Genomic DNA, 15,205 nt, shown 5'->3' with positions numbered 1-15,205 from the left:
TTTCTGATACCTGTCAGCTATAGTCTTTTTCTAAAAACCAATTAATAGATAAAGCATAAAAAGTAAATTTTTAACCATTCACTGATAAAGAAATAGAAAATCCTTACCTCCTATTTTTGGTTAGAGGCGGTGGGGGTCACAACATGGTAGTGTCTCAGGTTCAGCCACTGCCCAGATATATTACCGGCAGTCCCCTGATCGTCGCTCCTGCTCTACCTACTTATTAACTAGGTTAGGGGAGGAGGGCGGGTGGGAGACACTACAGTAGTAGAGTTTCGGGTTTAGCCGCCTTGCTGATATATATGGCTACTGCTTTCCTTCCCGGCTGCCCCTCCGGTCCATGTCACTTCCTCCGCTACTCCCGCTCCTTCTGTGAAAGAGAAAAACATCGCTGCCCGCTACCGGTAAGTAATTTTAATAAAACCTGCCTTACCTTATCTGCAGTCTTCCGAGTTCCTCCTACCTCCGCTGCTGCTCGCACTTAAAATCAATGAAATTCCAGGATATCATTCCAGCAATAGAAAAGAAACAGCAATGTAGTTCTAAGTCAGGTAGTATGTGACTTGGAGGGGAACTTGTGGTTGATGATGCTTCTTTGTATCTGTGTTCTTTGTAATGAGATTGAAAAGTGTTGTGAAAGGAGCTCCATTGAGGTACTGCAGTTGATGTTATGTGTTGCTGCCATTGTGCATCTGGAGTTGCGGGGGGAAGTGAATCCTGAAACTTGTGAATGAAGTGCCTATCAACGAGCTGTTGGTTATGGATGGTATCAAACATCTTGCAAGTTAAAAGATGCTGAGGGGTTTTGTTGGTGTGGATATCGGGAAGATATTTTCTCTTGTGGAGGAGCCTGGATAATAAGTGATATCTCTTCAAAACTAAAGTGAGAGAAATTTTTCAGTTCAGAGATTTGTCAATCTGTAGAGTTTTCTTCCCCAGAGATTAATGGAGGCTATGTCTTTGAACTCAGCAGAATAGATTTTGCTAGTCAAGAGAGTCAAAGAAGACAGAGAGTAGACAGGAAGGTAGAGTTGAAATTATAATCAGAGCATTCTTGATCTTCCCAAATAACAAGCAGTCTTGAAAGTGTCAAAAGATCTGCTCTTGCTTCTGAATCATTTCTTCCTTTATGAAACTTAGTATCGTTTCATGGATGTGAGCCCTCACAATGTTGGTTCCCTAACTCCAATGATACATTTCCACTGAAATATATCCTCCAAAAATTGTCATTACATTTCGTAGGAAAATATTGAAGGAAGCAATTGTTATCATAAGCAAATAAACTTGATTCTGATTTGATGAGATATGGAACGAAAGATATCTGAAGAAGTTGCCATGTGTAAAAGAGTGTTTACACTTTTCTAAAACTGATGTGAAGGACATTTTCTCAGTATTTTGATTACAGCTTCAATTCTTTTCACAGCTAGCCAAATCTGATTTTCCATGTTTTTCTTCCTCCTCACATCTGAAGTTAGTGTTTGTAACGTGTTTAATTCTTGCTGAACTCCCCTTACAGGCTCTGCTTGTCATACTATTTATATAAAATTGAAAACTTTACAGTTCATTTGATTAATGTATTCATGTTTAATATTTAACTAAGTCTAATTTTGTTTTATTTTCTTTTTATTCTAGGAAAAGGTTCTAATTGAAGCCTACAGGAAGTGTTTGATTGTTTTATTACAGTGTCATAATGGGCTATGTGATGGTGAGCAGCCTATCATTTTGAGTATGTGTGGGCATACACTGGAAAGTGTACAGTATCGTGTATCCCAGCATCAAGTCAGCATCCATTTGCCAGTTTCACGCTTGTTTTCAGGTAATTATGTGTATAATTTTAATGAGCTTAAAATTGAACATTTAAAACATGATAGAAGCATTCAGTAGTCATGCAGTATCTGTGGACAGTGAAGAGTTTACTTTTCAAGATAATATTTCTGTGAAAAGTATATATTTTTCAAATATAATTGTAATATCTAAGTCTATGTGAGACCTTACTTAATTGCTCAGTTACTGATCCAGCAAATATGAACTCTATACCCTGTTAGAAACTGAACTTTCTTGAAGCTTGCCAATTTTCATTTGAGCAGAGTTAGTTCATTCACCACTGGTGCTCCAGTTGCTAGGTGTTTGATCAATTTGATAAATGGCACAGAAGCAGTTGGGTGTTGAAAACCATCCACATGTAGAAAGTAGTCAAGTCAAAAGATTTATGATCTGTTCACCTGTCAAAATGTATTTTGTCTCAGTGCAAGACAGGAAGCCATGATTAGAGTGTGTATGACCGGGCATAGAAAAATGATCAGTTTTAACATGGATGCAGGTCTTCTTCGTGGTGTTTGTGACCTGAATGGAACCCTATCTCCAAATATCACCCTGATACAGTCTTAAGACTGGTTCAGCTTTAAGTTCTCAGAAAATGAGAGGTACTTGTTATCTTGTTCCCATCATCTGCCTGCTGTTGGAGATATAGTGTGGTGTTGCTCATTCAGTTAAACGTTTGATCAGTTGTAACTGATAATACAAATGCCCTTCAAAGTTAAGAGCAGCTGTCTGAAAATTCCTTTAATTGAAATGATCATTATATAGTCAGGAAGTGTGGCGCTGGAAAAGCACAGCCAGTCAGGCAGCATTCGAGGAGCAGGAGAGTCGACGTTTTGAGCATAAACTCTTCATCAACGCGACTGTTCTGCTCCTCTGCTGCTACCTAATGGGCGGTGCTTTTCCAACGCTGCACTTTTTGACTCCAATTTCCAGCATCTGAAATCCTCATTTTCTCCTAGATAATTATTATATAGCACAGGTTAATATTTTACAAACTTTAGCTGTCATATGGTTTAGATAATGCAGCTGAAAATGTTCATTTTGAGTCACATTATTTAAGGTGCTCTTGTGCAATTGCATGTGGCTCTGGAGGATTAGTGTGGTCTATTTATAAAGGTCCTTTAGCGATGCACAGCACCCAGAAAACACTTAACAAGAGTGTTATCAAGTGAAACATTTTGACTTTGAATCACAATAGGAGGTGGACCAAACTTGGTCAAAGGGATAAAATAGGACTTTGAAAAAGTAGGAAGAGGTATAAATTTGAAAATGTTCTTAGAGTGAAATCAAGAGCTTAGGGCCAAGGCAGCCGAAAGCACAGATGCCAGTGAAAAACTTGTTTAGAATCAGGAATATGCAGAAGGCCAAAAGTAGCAAAGTGCTTAGATCTTCAAGGCATGGCAGACTGCGGGAAATGTTGAGGAGCAGCAGAAGCAAATAGACATTCAAACAAAGATGAAAATTGAGGCTTTGATGGATAGGGAGCCAGTGTAATACAGCAAGTACAAGAATGATGGGTGAACTTGAGTGTGTGTGTGTTTGTTCATGTTCAGGTGTGGGCAGCAAATTTTGGATCAGCACAAATTTGTGGAAGGTTAAAGATGAGTGACTGGCCAGAAGAGTATTGAAATAGTTTAAACCTGGAGACAAAAACAGAGCCTGTGCATTTCAGCAACTGGTGAACTCTGACAGGTTTGAAGTCAGGTCATATAATTAATTTGGATGTCGATAGTATTAGTGCTGGAGGGTATATGTGGTTGGAAACTCACCTCTGCAACCTTCCAGTTGTGTTTTGTATGAGCAGTTTAATCTGGCTTCAAATGATTGCTATGATGCACACAAAGGACAAGACTGGAGTTAATGATAAGGACCAAAGATCATGGGTGCAGTTGTCTTGACTTTTAATCAGGGGACATGTTTGTTTATCTAGTATTAGATATAAGATGAGCTTTATGAAAATCAGAGTTCAGTTTAAGGGCCCAGAGAGGTGGTGATGAGAGAGAATTTGTGGCACTTCATGTTTTCAATTTATGTTTCTGAGGGGAGTAGTTAAGGCAATGAAGGCAGTCATGAATAGACCCTTGGTGGATCAGCAGAGCCCTCAGTGCATGGGTTTGAAATTAAACCTTTGCAAATGGTTCTCTGCATAGTGAAGAATGGAACAAATGGGTGTTTCTCCTGACTTGGACTGTTATTAAACTTGCTTCTTTTCGACAGTACAGTTCTTAGAATCCATATCTGCATCAAACCTATAATGTTTGTGGCTATGTAGGTGACCAGTTGTTGTGAAGCTCAAATTGAGCAACAGTCTGTACCCATATTGCTACTGTTGTGTTCTTCAAGGACATTGTTCATTACTCCTTTCATCACTTAAAATTATGCGTGTTGTGTATATTCATTTAATTGTTTTTTTTAAGCTGAAAGACAACTCAATTAATTTCAACTGACAAGACTTGGGTTGCAGCATCAGTGCTTTACAGGCATTGGTTATGGGCCTTGTAGCTTGATTTGTGATGAGTATTGTCGTTCTTTAAAAGACTTTTTTTTTCAAAAATGTTTTGTTTTAATTGAAGATGTTGTGGAGAAAATATAGAGAATCACCAGGAGACGCAGAGAGTTCCTCAAGAAGTAGGCCTTTTATTTGCAGACAAAAAATCGTGACACTGAGAAAGCGGATTCTCAAATGCCCCCGCACCTCTGGGTCCATGGGTTTTAATGCATTTTTTATCATGTTTCTGTTAGCTTATCAGCATGTCCAAGTATATTAATCAAAGTACCTCACTCCAGCTACACAATAAACCAATGATGTTAGTTCCCATTATCTCTTTAGTTGTGCATTCTACTTAATGTTATTCTAATGTCATGGTTAGATATTTAGTGCTAACTCTTGTAACGATGATCTTTCATTCCAGACCCTACTTAATATTTCCCTAATGTCATGATTAGATAGTTATTATCAGCTCTACTACGGTGATCGTCCATTCCAGACTAACCTGTCATGATAGATATTTAGCTATTCCATCTATTACAATTGTCTCCTGTCTCAAGCTGACTTTACTAACTACTAATTAGATATTTTAATGTCATGTGCCAACTATTTATAGTCCCAATCCTGTCATAATAACACTTAACTGAGAAACTTGCTTTATTACTTGTTATCTCATCTCACCATAGTGACCTTTCAGCCTTAACGTTACTCTGCTAATTGGTGTAAGACCATTCCACTGTGGTTATCCCATCTTGCCTTCCACAAACCACAGATTGCCAGTAGCCTTCATGCTTTAACCATTCCCATGCTTTCATGTTCTTTATTTTCCATAAAGATTGGTGCTTTTTTTCTTCATCAGACATTAGATCATTTTGTACATGCGAGCAAGAATATTTTGGTAGTCTGCTTATGAGCTCTTGATTAACGAAACTAGTGACTATCTATTTTAATTAAATCCATTTTTGCCAGTTTTGTCTACTATTTGTATTGATTCAGAACATTGCTGGAACTAATCAAGTTGGTCACGCAGCACCTGTGGAGGTGTTTCATGAGTTCTGACGCAGGATTACAGATCTCAAACGTTTACCCTGTTTTCCTCTTCATGAATCCTAGCTGATATGCCAACTATTTACAGCATTTTCTATTTTTTCCTTCAGGTTTCCATCATCTGCAGTAATATTTCCTAGAAAAAAGAAAATTAATCTAATTCTGTAGTGCACTGCACCTTTTTCTTTTCAAAAAGCATTATAACCCAGAATGTTTTTGGGCAACTTAATACAAGGCTGCATATTATTACCACATGGCAGCTCAATTTCTAGACCTCAGGTTGAAGACCATTTTATTCGTCCCACGCTGAGTTATTTGGTTTCACTTCACTTATTAATGGCAAACAAGCAAAACAAAAAAAAGGACTTAAGTAGACAGATTCGTGCAAAGTGTGAGAACCGAGTTGGAAAATTAACTGCTATGATTGTAGTAGGGGAAAGATACTGTTGGAGTGTGACTTCATCCAGGGTATGATTAAGAGTGAAACATTCTGGGGGAGGTGTGAAATAATGAGGAAGGTAGGAGAGATTAGGTGTCAAGAGGAATGATAGTGTAAGGCAAAGAGGGTTGTGATGATGAAGTAAAAGAATAAAGAAAACATGGGTCTGGAAGAGCTGCAAATGACAAAAGTAGAATCATTCATTACCAGAAACTGTGCCCAGAAACATGGGTTCAGTGGTAATGGTCTACTGTTGCTGAGCTGCATGCTAAGTTAATCAAAAGTTGAGATTGATTTTTCAAGCTTCCATTGAGCTTCATTGGAACAGTAGAGGAGCCTGAAGACAGAGGTCAGAGTAAGAATGGGACAGAAAATTGAAATAATTTGGGAGCTCACTTTCTTTCAGATCAAATAAATGTCTTTCTCAAAGCAGTATTACAACTTTTATTTGGTCTCAATATGGAAGATTTGTAATGAACAGTGCATACAATGGTCTAATCATCAAGAACTACAAGTTTTTATATTTCATTTTATTTATTTACCACCCCCTTCCTCTTAGATAAGATGTCACGTCACATGAAAGGTTATTGTAGAAAATAAAATCTATGGTATAGGGAGTAACATACTAACATGAATGGAAGATTGATTGCCTGGCTCAAAACAGAATATATGTTAATCGGTCTTTATCACATTAGCAGGACATGATGAATGGAGTCCTGCTTGTCGACATTGGCAAAGAGGTGGAAGCATGATGTGCTGAGTTGGGGGATTATAAGGAAAAATCTCCTGACTTGGACTGACAAGATCAGTTGTAGTTTGGGAAGTAATGACTTGATTAGTCGTAGGGAGAGTTTGGAGGAGTTTTTAGGGTTAACATGAAGCTGTTGCAAGGTCAAACTCTTTATCAGATGTTAACAGTGCCAATCTTTATAGGCAGGTTTAATCACTTAGAAAATTGATTATATGTCAAATCCTAGAACAGATAAGAATTACAGAACAGGAACAGGCCCTTCGGACCTCCAAGTCTGCGCTGATCCAGATCCTCTATCTAAACCTGCCGCCTATTTGCTAAGGATCTGTATCCCTATGCTGGATTAGTGGTGCTGGAAGAGCACAGCATTTCAGGCAGCATCCAAAGTGCAGCGAAATCGACATTTTGGGCAAAAGCCTTTCATCAGGAATAAAGGCAGTGAGCCTGAAGCTCTAGCTCTCCACACTTCAGGCTCACTGCCTTTATTCCTGATGAAGGGCTTTTGCCCGAAACGTCGATTTGGCTGCACTTTGAATGCTGCCTGAACTGCTGTGCTCTTCCAGCACCACTAATCTAGAATCTGGTTTCCAGCATCTGTAATCATTGTTTTTACCTCTCTATCCCTATGCTTCCTGCCCATTCATGTATCTGTCTAGAAATGTCTTAAATGATGCTACCGTGCCTGCCTCTACCACCACTGCTGACAATGCATTCCAGGCATCAACCACCCTCTGCATAAAGAACTTTCTAAATATATATTTTCCTTAAACTTTTCCCCTCTTACCTTGATATCGTGACCCTTAGTAATTGAGTAGCCCACTTGGTTGGTGGGGGGGGCTTCTTGGTATCCACCCTGTCTATACCTCTCATGATTTGTAGACTGCAATCAGGTCCCTCCTCAACTTCCATCTTTCTAATGAAAATAAACCTGATTTAGTCAACCTCTCTTCATAGCTAATGCCTTCCATACCAGGTAACATCCTGGTGAACCTCCTCTGTACCCTTCCAAAGCATCCACATCCTTTTGGTAATGTGGCAACCAGAACTGTATGCACTATTCCAAATGTGGCCAAATCAAAATCATATACAGCTGTAACATGACCTGCCAACTCTTGTACTCAATTCCCCGTCTATTGAAGGAAGGCATGCCATATGTCTCCTTGACCACTCTTTTGACCTGCTTTGCCATCATCTGGGTACAGTGGACCTGAACCCCGATTTCTCTGTACATCAATTTTCCCCAGGGCATGTCCATTTAATGTATAGTTCGCTGTAGAATTGGATCTTCCGAAATGCATCATCTGCATGAAATAAAATGGTTTCTTCTATTTTGATGCAAAGAATTTGCCATAGCAAATTGTAGATGATTTTTGTGACATGGCTAACATATTTGTGATAGTGTCATTTATTGCAAAATAGTTATGATATTTCAAAATTGGAACAATATTTTAAAAACACTTGATGAATCGTGAATCACTTCATTTAATTTCAAATAAAACTAAACTTTCAAAGATAACTGTGGATGAAGAAGAGTAACCTATGATTATTTCACTTTTTCATCTCAGGTCTGCATGTGCTTTTAAGCAAAACTGAAGTGGCTTACAAGTTTCCGGAGCTATTGCCCCTTGTGAGTATAATGCACATTTGATATTTACCAATTATCAAACTGTTTTTCAATTGGTGGGGATAGAAACCCATCAAAACCAATTCTAAACCTGAAACTTGATTCAACCATAAAATGTTTACAGCATAGAAGAAGGTCAAATGGCCATTCATATCTGTACTCACTCGATGAGGAGCAAATCAGCTAGTGCCACTCCTGCCTTTTCCCTGTTTTCCTCTGAATTCTTCTTCTTCGGATAATTCGCTTGACTGCCTTAACTGAACATGTCTTTGTCACAGCATCCGCAGCGCATTCCACATTCCTAACTAAACTGTGAAAAAGGACTTGGCTTGCTTCCACCATTGCTTCTTCATTAACCTCTGCCATGTGATTTTTGATCCTTCCACCAATGGGGGAAGTTGTCTCTATTTTCTCTGTCCAAACCCCTTGTGATTTTGAGTACATTTAACCAATCACCTTTTGGCCAAGGAAAGCTGTCCCAAGTTTTCTACTTTATCCATGTGACAAAGATTCCACATCCTTGGAATTATTCTCTCAAATCTTTTCTGCACTTCCTTACATGTGTCAGAACTGGATGCAATATTCCACTTAAGGCCATATCAGTGTTTTCTGTGACCTAATATAAATTCCTTGTTTTTTAAAATTTTTCGCCTCTCAGTAAAGCTCAGAATTCCGTCATTATTTCCTTCTTAGAATCTGCCATGCCTCCCTCAATGACGTATACATAAATGCATTTAGCTACTTCTGCTCCTGTATTTCTCTTCAGTGTTGTACTCTTTAGTTTAGATTGTGTCTATGTTCTTCTGAGCAAAATGAATCACTTAACACCTCTCTGATTTAAATTTTATCCTCCACTCCCCTGCTAATTTTATTAACTAGTCCTTTTTGAGTTGTACACTAACTTTCTCACTTGTAAGTTTAGTATTGTCTGCAAGTTGTGAAATATGCCTTGTACTGCCATCTCTAGTTCATGAATATATATTAAGAAGAGCAGTGTTCCTTACACCAGCTGTCCAGGAACTCCACTACACTGGTCCAAAAAATCTACCTTTCACTGTCCTTCAGGGAAGGAGATCTGTGCTCTTTACCTGGTCTGGCTGAGATGTGACACTATGGGGAAAACATTTCTTCGTGTCCTCTGAAATGGCCTAGCAAGTCATTCAGTTCTACCAAACAGTTAGAAAGTGGACCACCCAGCATTGAATTAGGCACCAGAAACAAATCAATAGATAACCAGCCCAATCACCCTTGAAAAGTCCTTGTCAATGTTTGGGGCTTGTGCCAAAATTGAGAGAACTGTTCAATGAACAAGCCACAACTTAACATAGTGGATCCTATGTCATAGTGAGTTATTCAGTCGTTCCTTACAGAGGCAGGACAGATCCACCAGATTTGGTGACATGGTGATATACAGTTAGTGAGTAATTGCCCTAAGATTTTATTAGTAAATAATTGGCTCTAGACCCCATGAAGTCTTGTCATCAAGTCAAACATGGATGAGGAAATCTGTTGAGTACCACCTACCGCATCTCTTGCTGATGAATCCCTACATGTTGAACAACTTGGGGAATGTATATGACAAAAATAAAATGTACTTTGTGTGGGGGACTTAAATGGTAATCACTGAAATTGGCTCAGTTATACCATGGCTGACATAATTGACAAGTCTTGAAGTTCATGGTTACTAAGCTGGGAGTGTAGTCATTGCGAGGGGAGAATAAACCTACAAGACCTTACTCTTATCAGTCTGCCTGTCAGGGATGCATCTGCCCAGTAAAGTTGAGGGGAGTGACCACTGCATAATCCTTGTGTGCCTGTTGTCACATTGAGGATAATCTCCACTGTGTTGTGCTCTACTTTTGAACACGTGACAGCTCAAAGCAGGCTTCCATGAAGCACTTTGGGCCATCTGATGCAACACTGCAATGAAGGTTTCCCTCAGTGTGATGATGGGACTTTATCTACACAGGTGCTTCTGTTATTGTTATGGACTGATCCATCTGTGATGGTTAGAATGGTCAAGACAAGGTCAAGTAGATTTTTCCCTCTAATTTGTTCCCTTGTCACGTGCCACAACTCCAGTTTAACAACTTTTTCCTTGTGAACATGGCCAGCATAGTCAGGAATGGTGGAACCAAGCAACTCTTGGTGATGGATATTGAAGTCTCCCTCCCAAAGTGCATTTAGTGCCATTTCCACCCTCAGTGCTTCTTGCAACTGTTGTTTAATATGGAAGAGTCTGGATTCATCAGGTTGGGAAGTGATTTGGGCTGGAGGTGGTCATCAGCAAAAGGCTCCCTGTTTCTTATTTGAGCTGATGCCATAAGACTGCATGGGCTCCAGAGTCAATGCTGAAGACACCGAGGGCAACTCCCTGCTTGTGTTATTATCCCTGTTGAGTTTATTGTGTTGGTGGGACAAGGCAAGACATACCCAGGGATGGTGATGATGATATTTATTACAAGTTCATGAGTATGACCTGTCAGCTGTTGCTTGACAGTTGATTCATGTTTGACACAAACTTCCAAATGTTAGCACAAAGAACTTTTCAGGATCGACAGGCTTGTGTTTGTTATTGCCAATTCCACTGTTTAGACTATTAACAGGTGCTCATCCAGTATAATTTCTTTTTTTAAACTTGATAATATTGATATAATTGAGTGGCTTGCTAACTCACTTCAGAAGACATTTAAAAGTCACTTATGTTGCTCTGGCTCAGGTGTCACATGCAGACTGGACCAAGTAAGACAGCAGATGTTACTTAAAAAAAAATTTGAGTGATCTAGATGGGTTCATGGTTAGTATTAGACTAAATTTTAATTCCACTTTTATTATTTGAGGTCATATTTTGCTATTTGTTGTGAGAGATTCAAATTCATCTCCCAAGACTATTAAAGTGGATACAAGGTACTGCGGATCTTGGCGATCTGTCATAATGAGAAGCAGTGATATGATGCTAATATTATTGAATTAATCATCTAGAACCCCAGATGATAGTTGTGTGGAAATGAGTTTGAATTCCACAGTAGCAGATGGTGAACATTGAATGAAGTGACTCATGTTGAACTTGAAATGTTAACTGTTTCTTTCTGAATTTTTGTTGCCAGACCTACTGAATTTCTCAAGCATTTTGTTTTTATACCCTGCAGCAGCATCTTGAGCCTCTGGGTTACTTTATTGATATTACCACTTGTACACCTTGCTCAGCATCAGAATTAAACTGACTGGCCTGTAGTTACAGAACTCATCTTTATACCCTATTTGAACAAGTGTACAGCATACTTGGCCAATGGCAGATTGGAAAATTATGACCAGTGCTTCTGTAATTCACATACATACTCCCCTTAATATCCTTAAATGCATCTCATCCAGTCCTTGTACCATATCAACTTTTAAATGTTGATGGCTTACTTTGTATCTCCTTGTTGTCAATTTTAAACCCTTCAAGTGTCTGTACTACCTCCTTTTTCTTCTTGTGCAACCTTTTCTTCCATGGTGAAGACAGTTGCAAAATGCTTCAGCCATGCTGCATGTGCACGTCCCCTTTTTGGTACCTAATTGGCCTCACACTAATTTATTTTATTTTTGTAGAGAAGACTTTTTGATTATCTGTGTATTCGGTGACAGTCTTTTCTCATAATCTCTCTATGTTTATATATATTGCTTTTGAATTCCCCTCTTAACCTTCTATACTCAGACCTGCAGTCTATTTCCAGCGTTTGTGACTTGACCTTTATAAATTGCTTCATTTAATATGATCCTTCTCTGTATATTTTTACACTGGGTTAAACTAAAGCAACCGTGTAATATTAACAAATTCTTTGACTGTAAAAGTATGTTAATGCTTTTAATTCATCAGTACCTATGCTGTTTAACTGGATCTTTTCATTTGTTAGTTATTTAAGTATATTTTGTAGAATTTGGTGGTGTTTGGAAATGAATTGATGATGTTTGGTCCATGCTTTTCTGATGATCGCTGCTTCAGGTAGTCACTAGGCAATGGTATCCAGGTGGATGTCAAAAGGATATTTCCTCTTGTGAGAGAATCTGAAACGAGGGATCATTGTTTAAAAGAGGCTGCCCATTTCAGACGAAATTGAAGAAATATTGTTTATTCTGAGGGATTTCCCCTCAAGACTGTGCATACAAAATCTTTTTAAGGCAGAAGTAACTAGATGCTTAATTACCAAAGAGATTAAAGATTATCAGGGATATATAGAAATGCAAGTTGAGTTTGAAATCAGATCATCCATAATGGTATTGAATAGAGGTGCAGGCTTGAGAAGCTCAGTGGTCTACTCTTACTTCTTGTTTGTATGTTCATAATTGTTGGGTGGCAATTAGGAGGAGCTACCCTTGCCAAAAGATAATTTCTCTTCCCTAAATCACATGAAGAATTATGGATTTTTCATTTTATGACTCAGCCTTAAAAGATTTGTACTTGAATTTTTTAGAAATATTTGTACTTGTGTTCCAATTTTCTCTGAAAGTGTTCACTCAGGTCACAGATTGCAGGATATGAGATGAAGAATTACAAACTGGCTTGTCATCAAAGAGTTCAGATTTTGTAATGCTTTTCAAGTCTGGTACAGCTACCTAGGACATGTTCAAAACCCAAGCTGATTTTCCTGCATGGGCAGAAAACTACAAAGCTAGATTCTCTTGTCAATATTGATGCCTTTTTGTAGCTCATTTGTTTTACTTCACTTGAGTCAGTAGAAATTGTAAAGTCTTATTCTTAGTTGTCATTTAATTCTTGACCACTTACTTGTGCTTCAATAGTTGACCTTTTTAAATCAATTGTCCGCAGAGTGAACTGAGCCCACCATTGTTAATAGAACATCCTCTTCACTGCATGGTGCTCTGTGCACAAGTACAAGCTGGAATGTGGCGGAGAAATGGTTTCTCCCTCGTTAATCAGGTAAATTTCAATCATAACATTATTTAGATTGAATTTTGTAACATATGTAGAATATTTTACTATCAGACCAAGTCATGGTTACAGAGATTTTAGTTACAGAAATGTAAATATTTTTCAAGCTTTACACATGGCTGGTATGATAAATAATGTTCTGCAAAATCAGAAATGCACTGAACATATCAGACTTTCTGTGTAACAACTGCATTTTCTTTTAAATGCTACTCTTCAAGCAGAGATGTTCTGACCAAGATGATAGAGTGTACTGTCTCTGTTTAGTTCCATTACTGTCTGGGATGCAACATCTATTTAATTGTCTTATCTATTTCCTAACATTGACTGTTGGATGCGCTTTCCATATTAGAGCAAAATGATCCATTAACCAGGCCTTTTCAATAAATACAGACACCCTGATTTGCCTTAAAAGAAAAGCTATTCAACGAGGGTGCAAAACTGGTCAGCACATGGTTTGTAATCGGAATACACATACTTTCCCTCTCTCTCCTCCACCAAAGACATCAGACCCATGAACACATGTACAACATGTGCACATATCACAAAAGATAATTTCTCTTCCCGAAATCACAGGAAGAATTATGGATTTTTCATTTTATGACTCAGCCTTAAAAGATTTGTACTTGAATTTTTTAGAAAAATGGATTTCTCTCTAAAGAGATTAATTTAGTAGGGGAGCAATTTTCACCAATAATAATTAACTTCCAAATGTTCAAAAATAAGGACAAGATATGGAACACTCAGATGGCTGTCAGTGTGGTGCTCTGACAAGCACAGACACATCATTAGACATGCACAGCTGTCTCTGGGGTCTTGGCATATGGAGTTTGCTTAGGAAACATGGTCTCAGGAGGTCTTTCAGCTACTGTTCAAGAAGATAGTGAGGTTTCGCATTGGACTCACAATAAAGGGGTTTCAGAAATAGGAGTGATACGAGCTTGGGAGCCTTTCTGTAAAACATGTTTTTTCACCAACTGGAAAACAAGCAATCTTATCACAAAACACTTTTCAAACAAGGCAGCCATAACACCCCAGCAGGTACTTTTGGAGATGCGACTCTCACCAATTTGCTTAAGTATTATGTTTTCCTAGAAGTGTTCTTTTCATTGATCCCCTTTATAAAAAGAAAAGTATGTTTCTCCACTGAACTTGAAATAAATCCATTTTTCAATGGTCCTTCAAAATTCAAGCCCTCAAAAAAATGAAATCTGAAGCCTTCATAATACAGTTTTTGTTTTAAGGTTGTGAAATTAATTGATGCCCAAAAATACATACTGAAAGAGCACAAGTAAGCGTGCAGATATATCAAGCAATTAGGAAAATTAGTGGCATGTTGACGTTTTGTCAAGGGTTTGTAATACACACCTAAGGAAGTCTGTCACGCTTATACAGAGTTTTGGTGAAACCGCACCTGGAATATTGTGTGCAATTTTGTCTCCCTTAAAAGGAAGGACATACTTAAATACTCACTCAATTGCTCCCCTGGGATGAGCAGTTTGTCTAATGATGAGACTTTGAATAAGGTACGTCTGTATTCTGTGAAGTTTAGAAATACTGAGAGATGATCTCATTGATAAATTCTAGATTTTACGGACAAGGGCTAATCATTTAGGATTGAGATGAGAAGAAATTTCTTCAATGAAATGGTTGGGAATCTTTGGAATATTCTATCCCCAGAGCATTGTGAATGTGCCACAGTTGAATAAACTTAAGGCAGAGATTGACATTTTTTTGATGTCTCAGGGAATTGAAACTTATTGACAGCTGATGGCAGTGTACTGTTGAAACCCAAGAGTGGCCACAAATGTTTTGAATGACAAATCAGGCATGAACACATCGTGATTAGCCTGCTCCTAGTTCTTACATTCACATGTTCCAGGATTGTTACAGTAATATACTATTCTTGGATCTTGAAAGTGAAGTTTGTCATGAAATCTAATAATTTTTAAATGTTGTATTATCTTTTATCAGCACTTGATAATTATCAGCAAATCCTGTATGATAGTAATACTTGATTGTATTCAATCCTAAAGTTATTCTCCATGCAAATTTTGTAAGTAAAAGCTGGCCACTCTAATTAATCCTGAGACCAGGTGTCATAT

The 15,205-nt window shown here is 38.2% G+C and overlaps 1 protein-coding gene across 2 annotated transcripts in view; it reads left to right on the top strand.

Moving 5' to 3' along the window:
* ubr2 (ubiquitin protein ligase E3 component n-recognin 2) overlaps window positions 1–15,205 on the top strand; it is a 141,158-nt gene that overhangs the window by 62,266 nt on the left and 63,687 nt on the right. For both annotated transcript variants that reach the window (XM_060831419.1, XM_060831418.1), the window contains exons 15-17: window positions 1,633–1,816; window positions 8,112–8,173; window positions 12,981–13,091. In XM_060831419.1, coding sequence (XP_060687402.1) covers window positions 1,633–1,816; window positions 8,112–8,173; window positions 12,981–13,091 — 357 coding nt within the window. The remainder of the gene's footprint in view (window positions 1–1,632; window positions 1,817–8,111; window positions 8,174–12,980; window positions 13,092–15,205) is intronic.

The sequence above is a fragment of the Hemiscyllium ocellatum genome, chromosome 10 (assembly GCF_020745735.1).
Source record: "Hemiscyllium ocellatum isolate sHemOce1 chromosome 10, sHemOce1.pat.X.cur, whole genome shotgun sequence".
Lineage (NCBI taxonomy): Eukaryota > Metazoa > Chordata > Chondrichthyes > Orectolobiformes > Hemiscylliidae > Hemiscyllium > Hemiscyllium ocellatum.
Note: the sequence above shows the minus strand (reverse complement) of the source record. Positions and strands in the feature narration are given on the sequence as shown.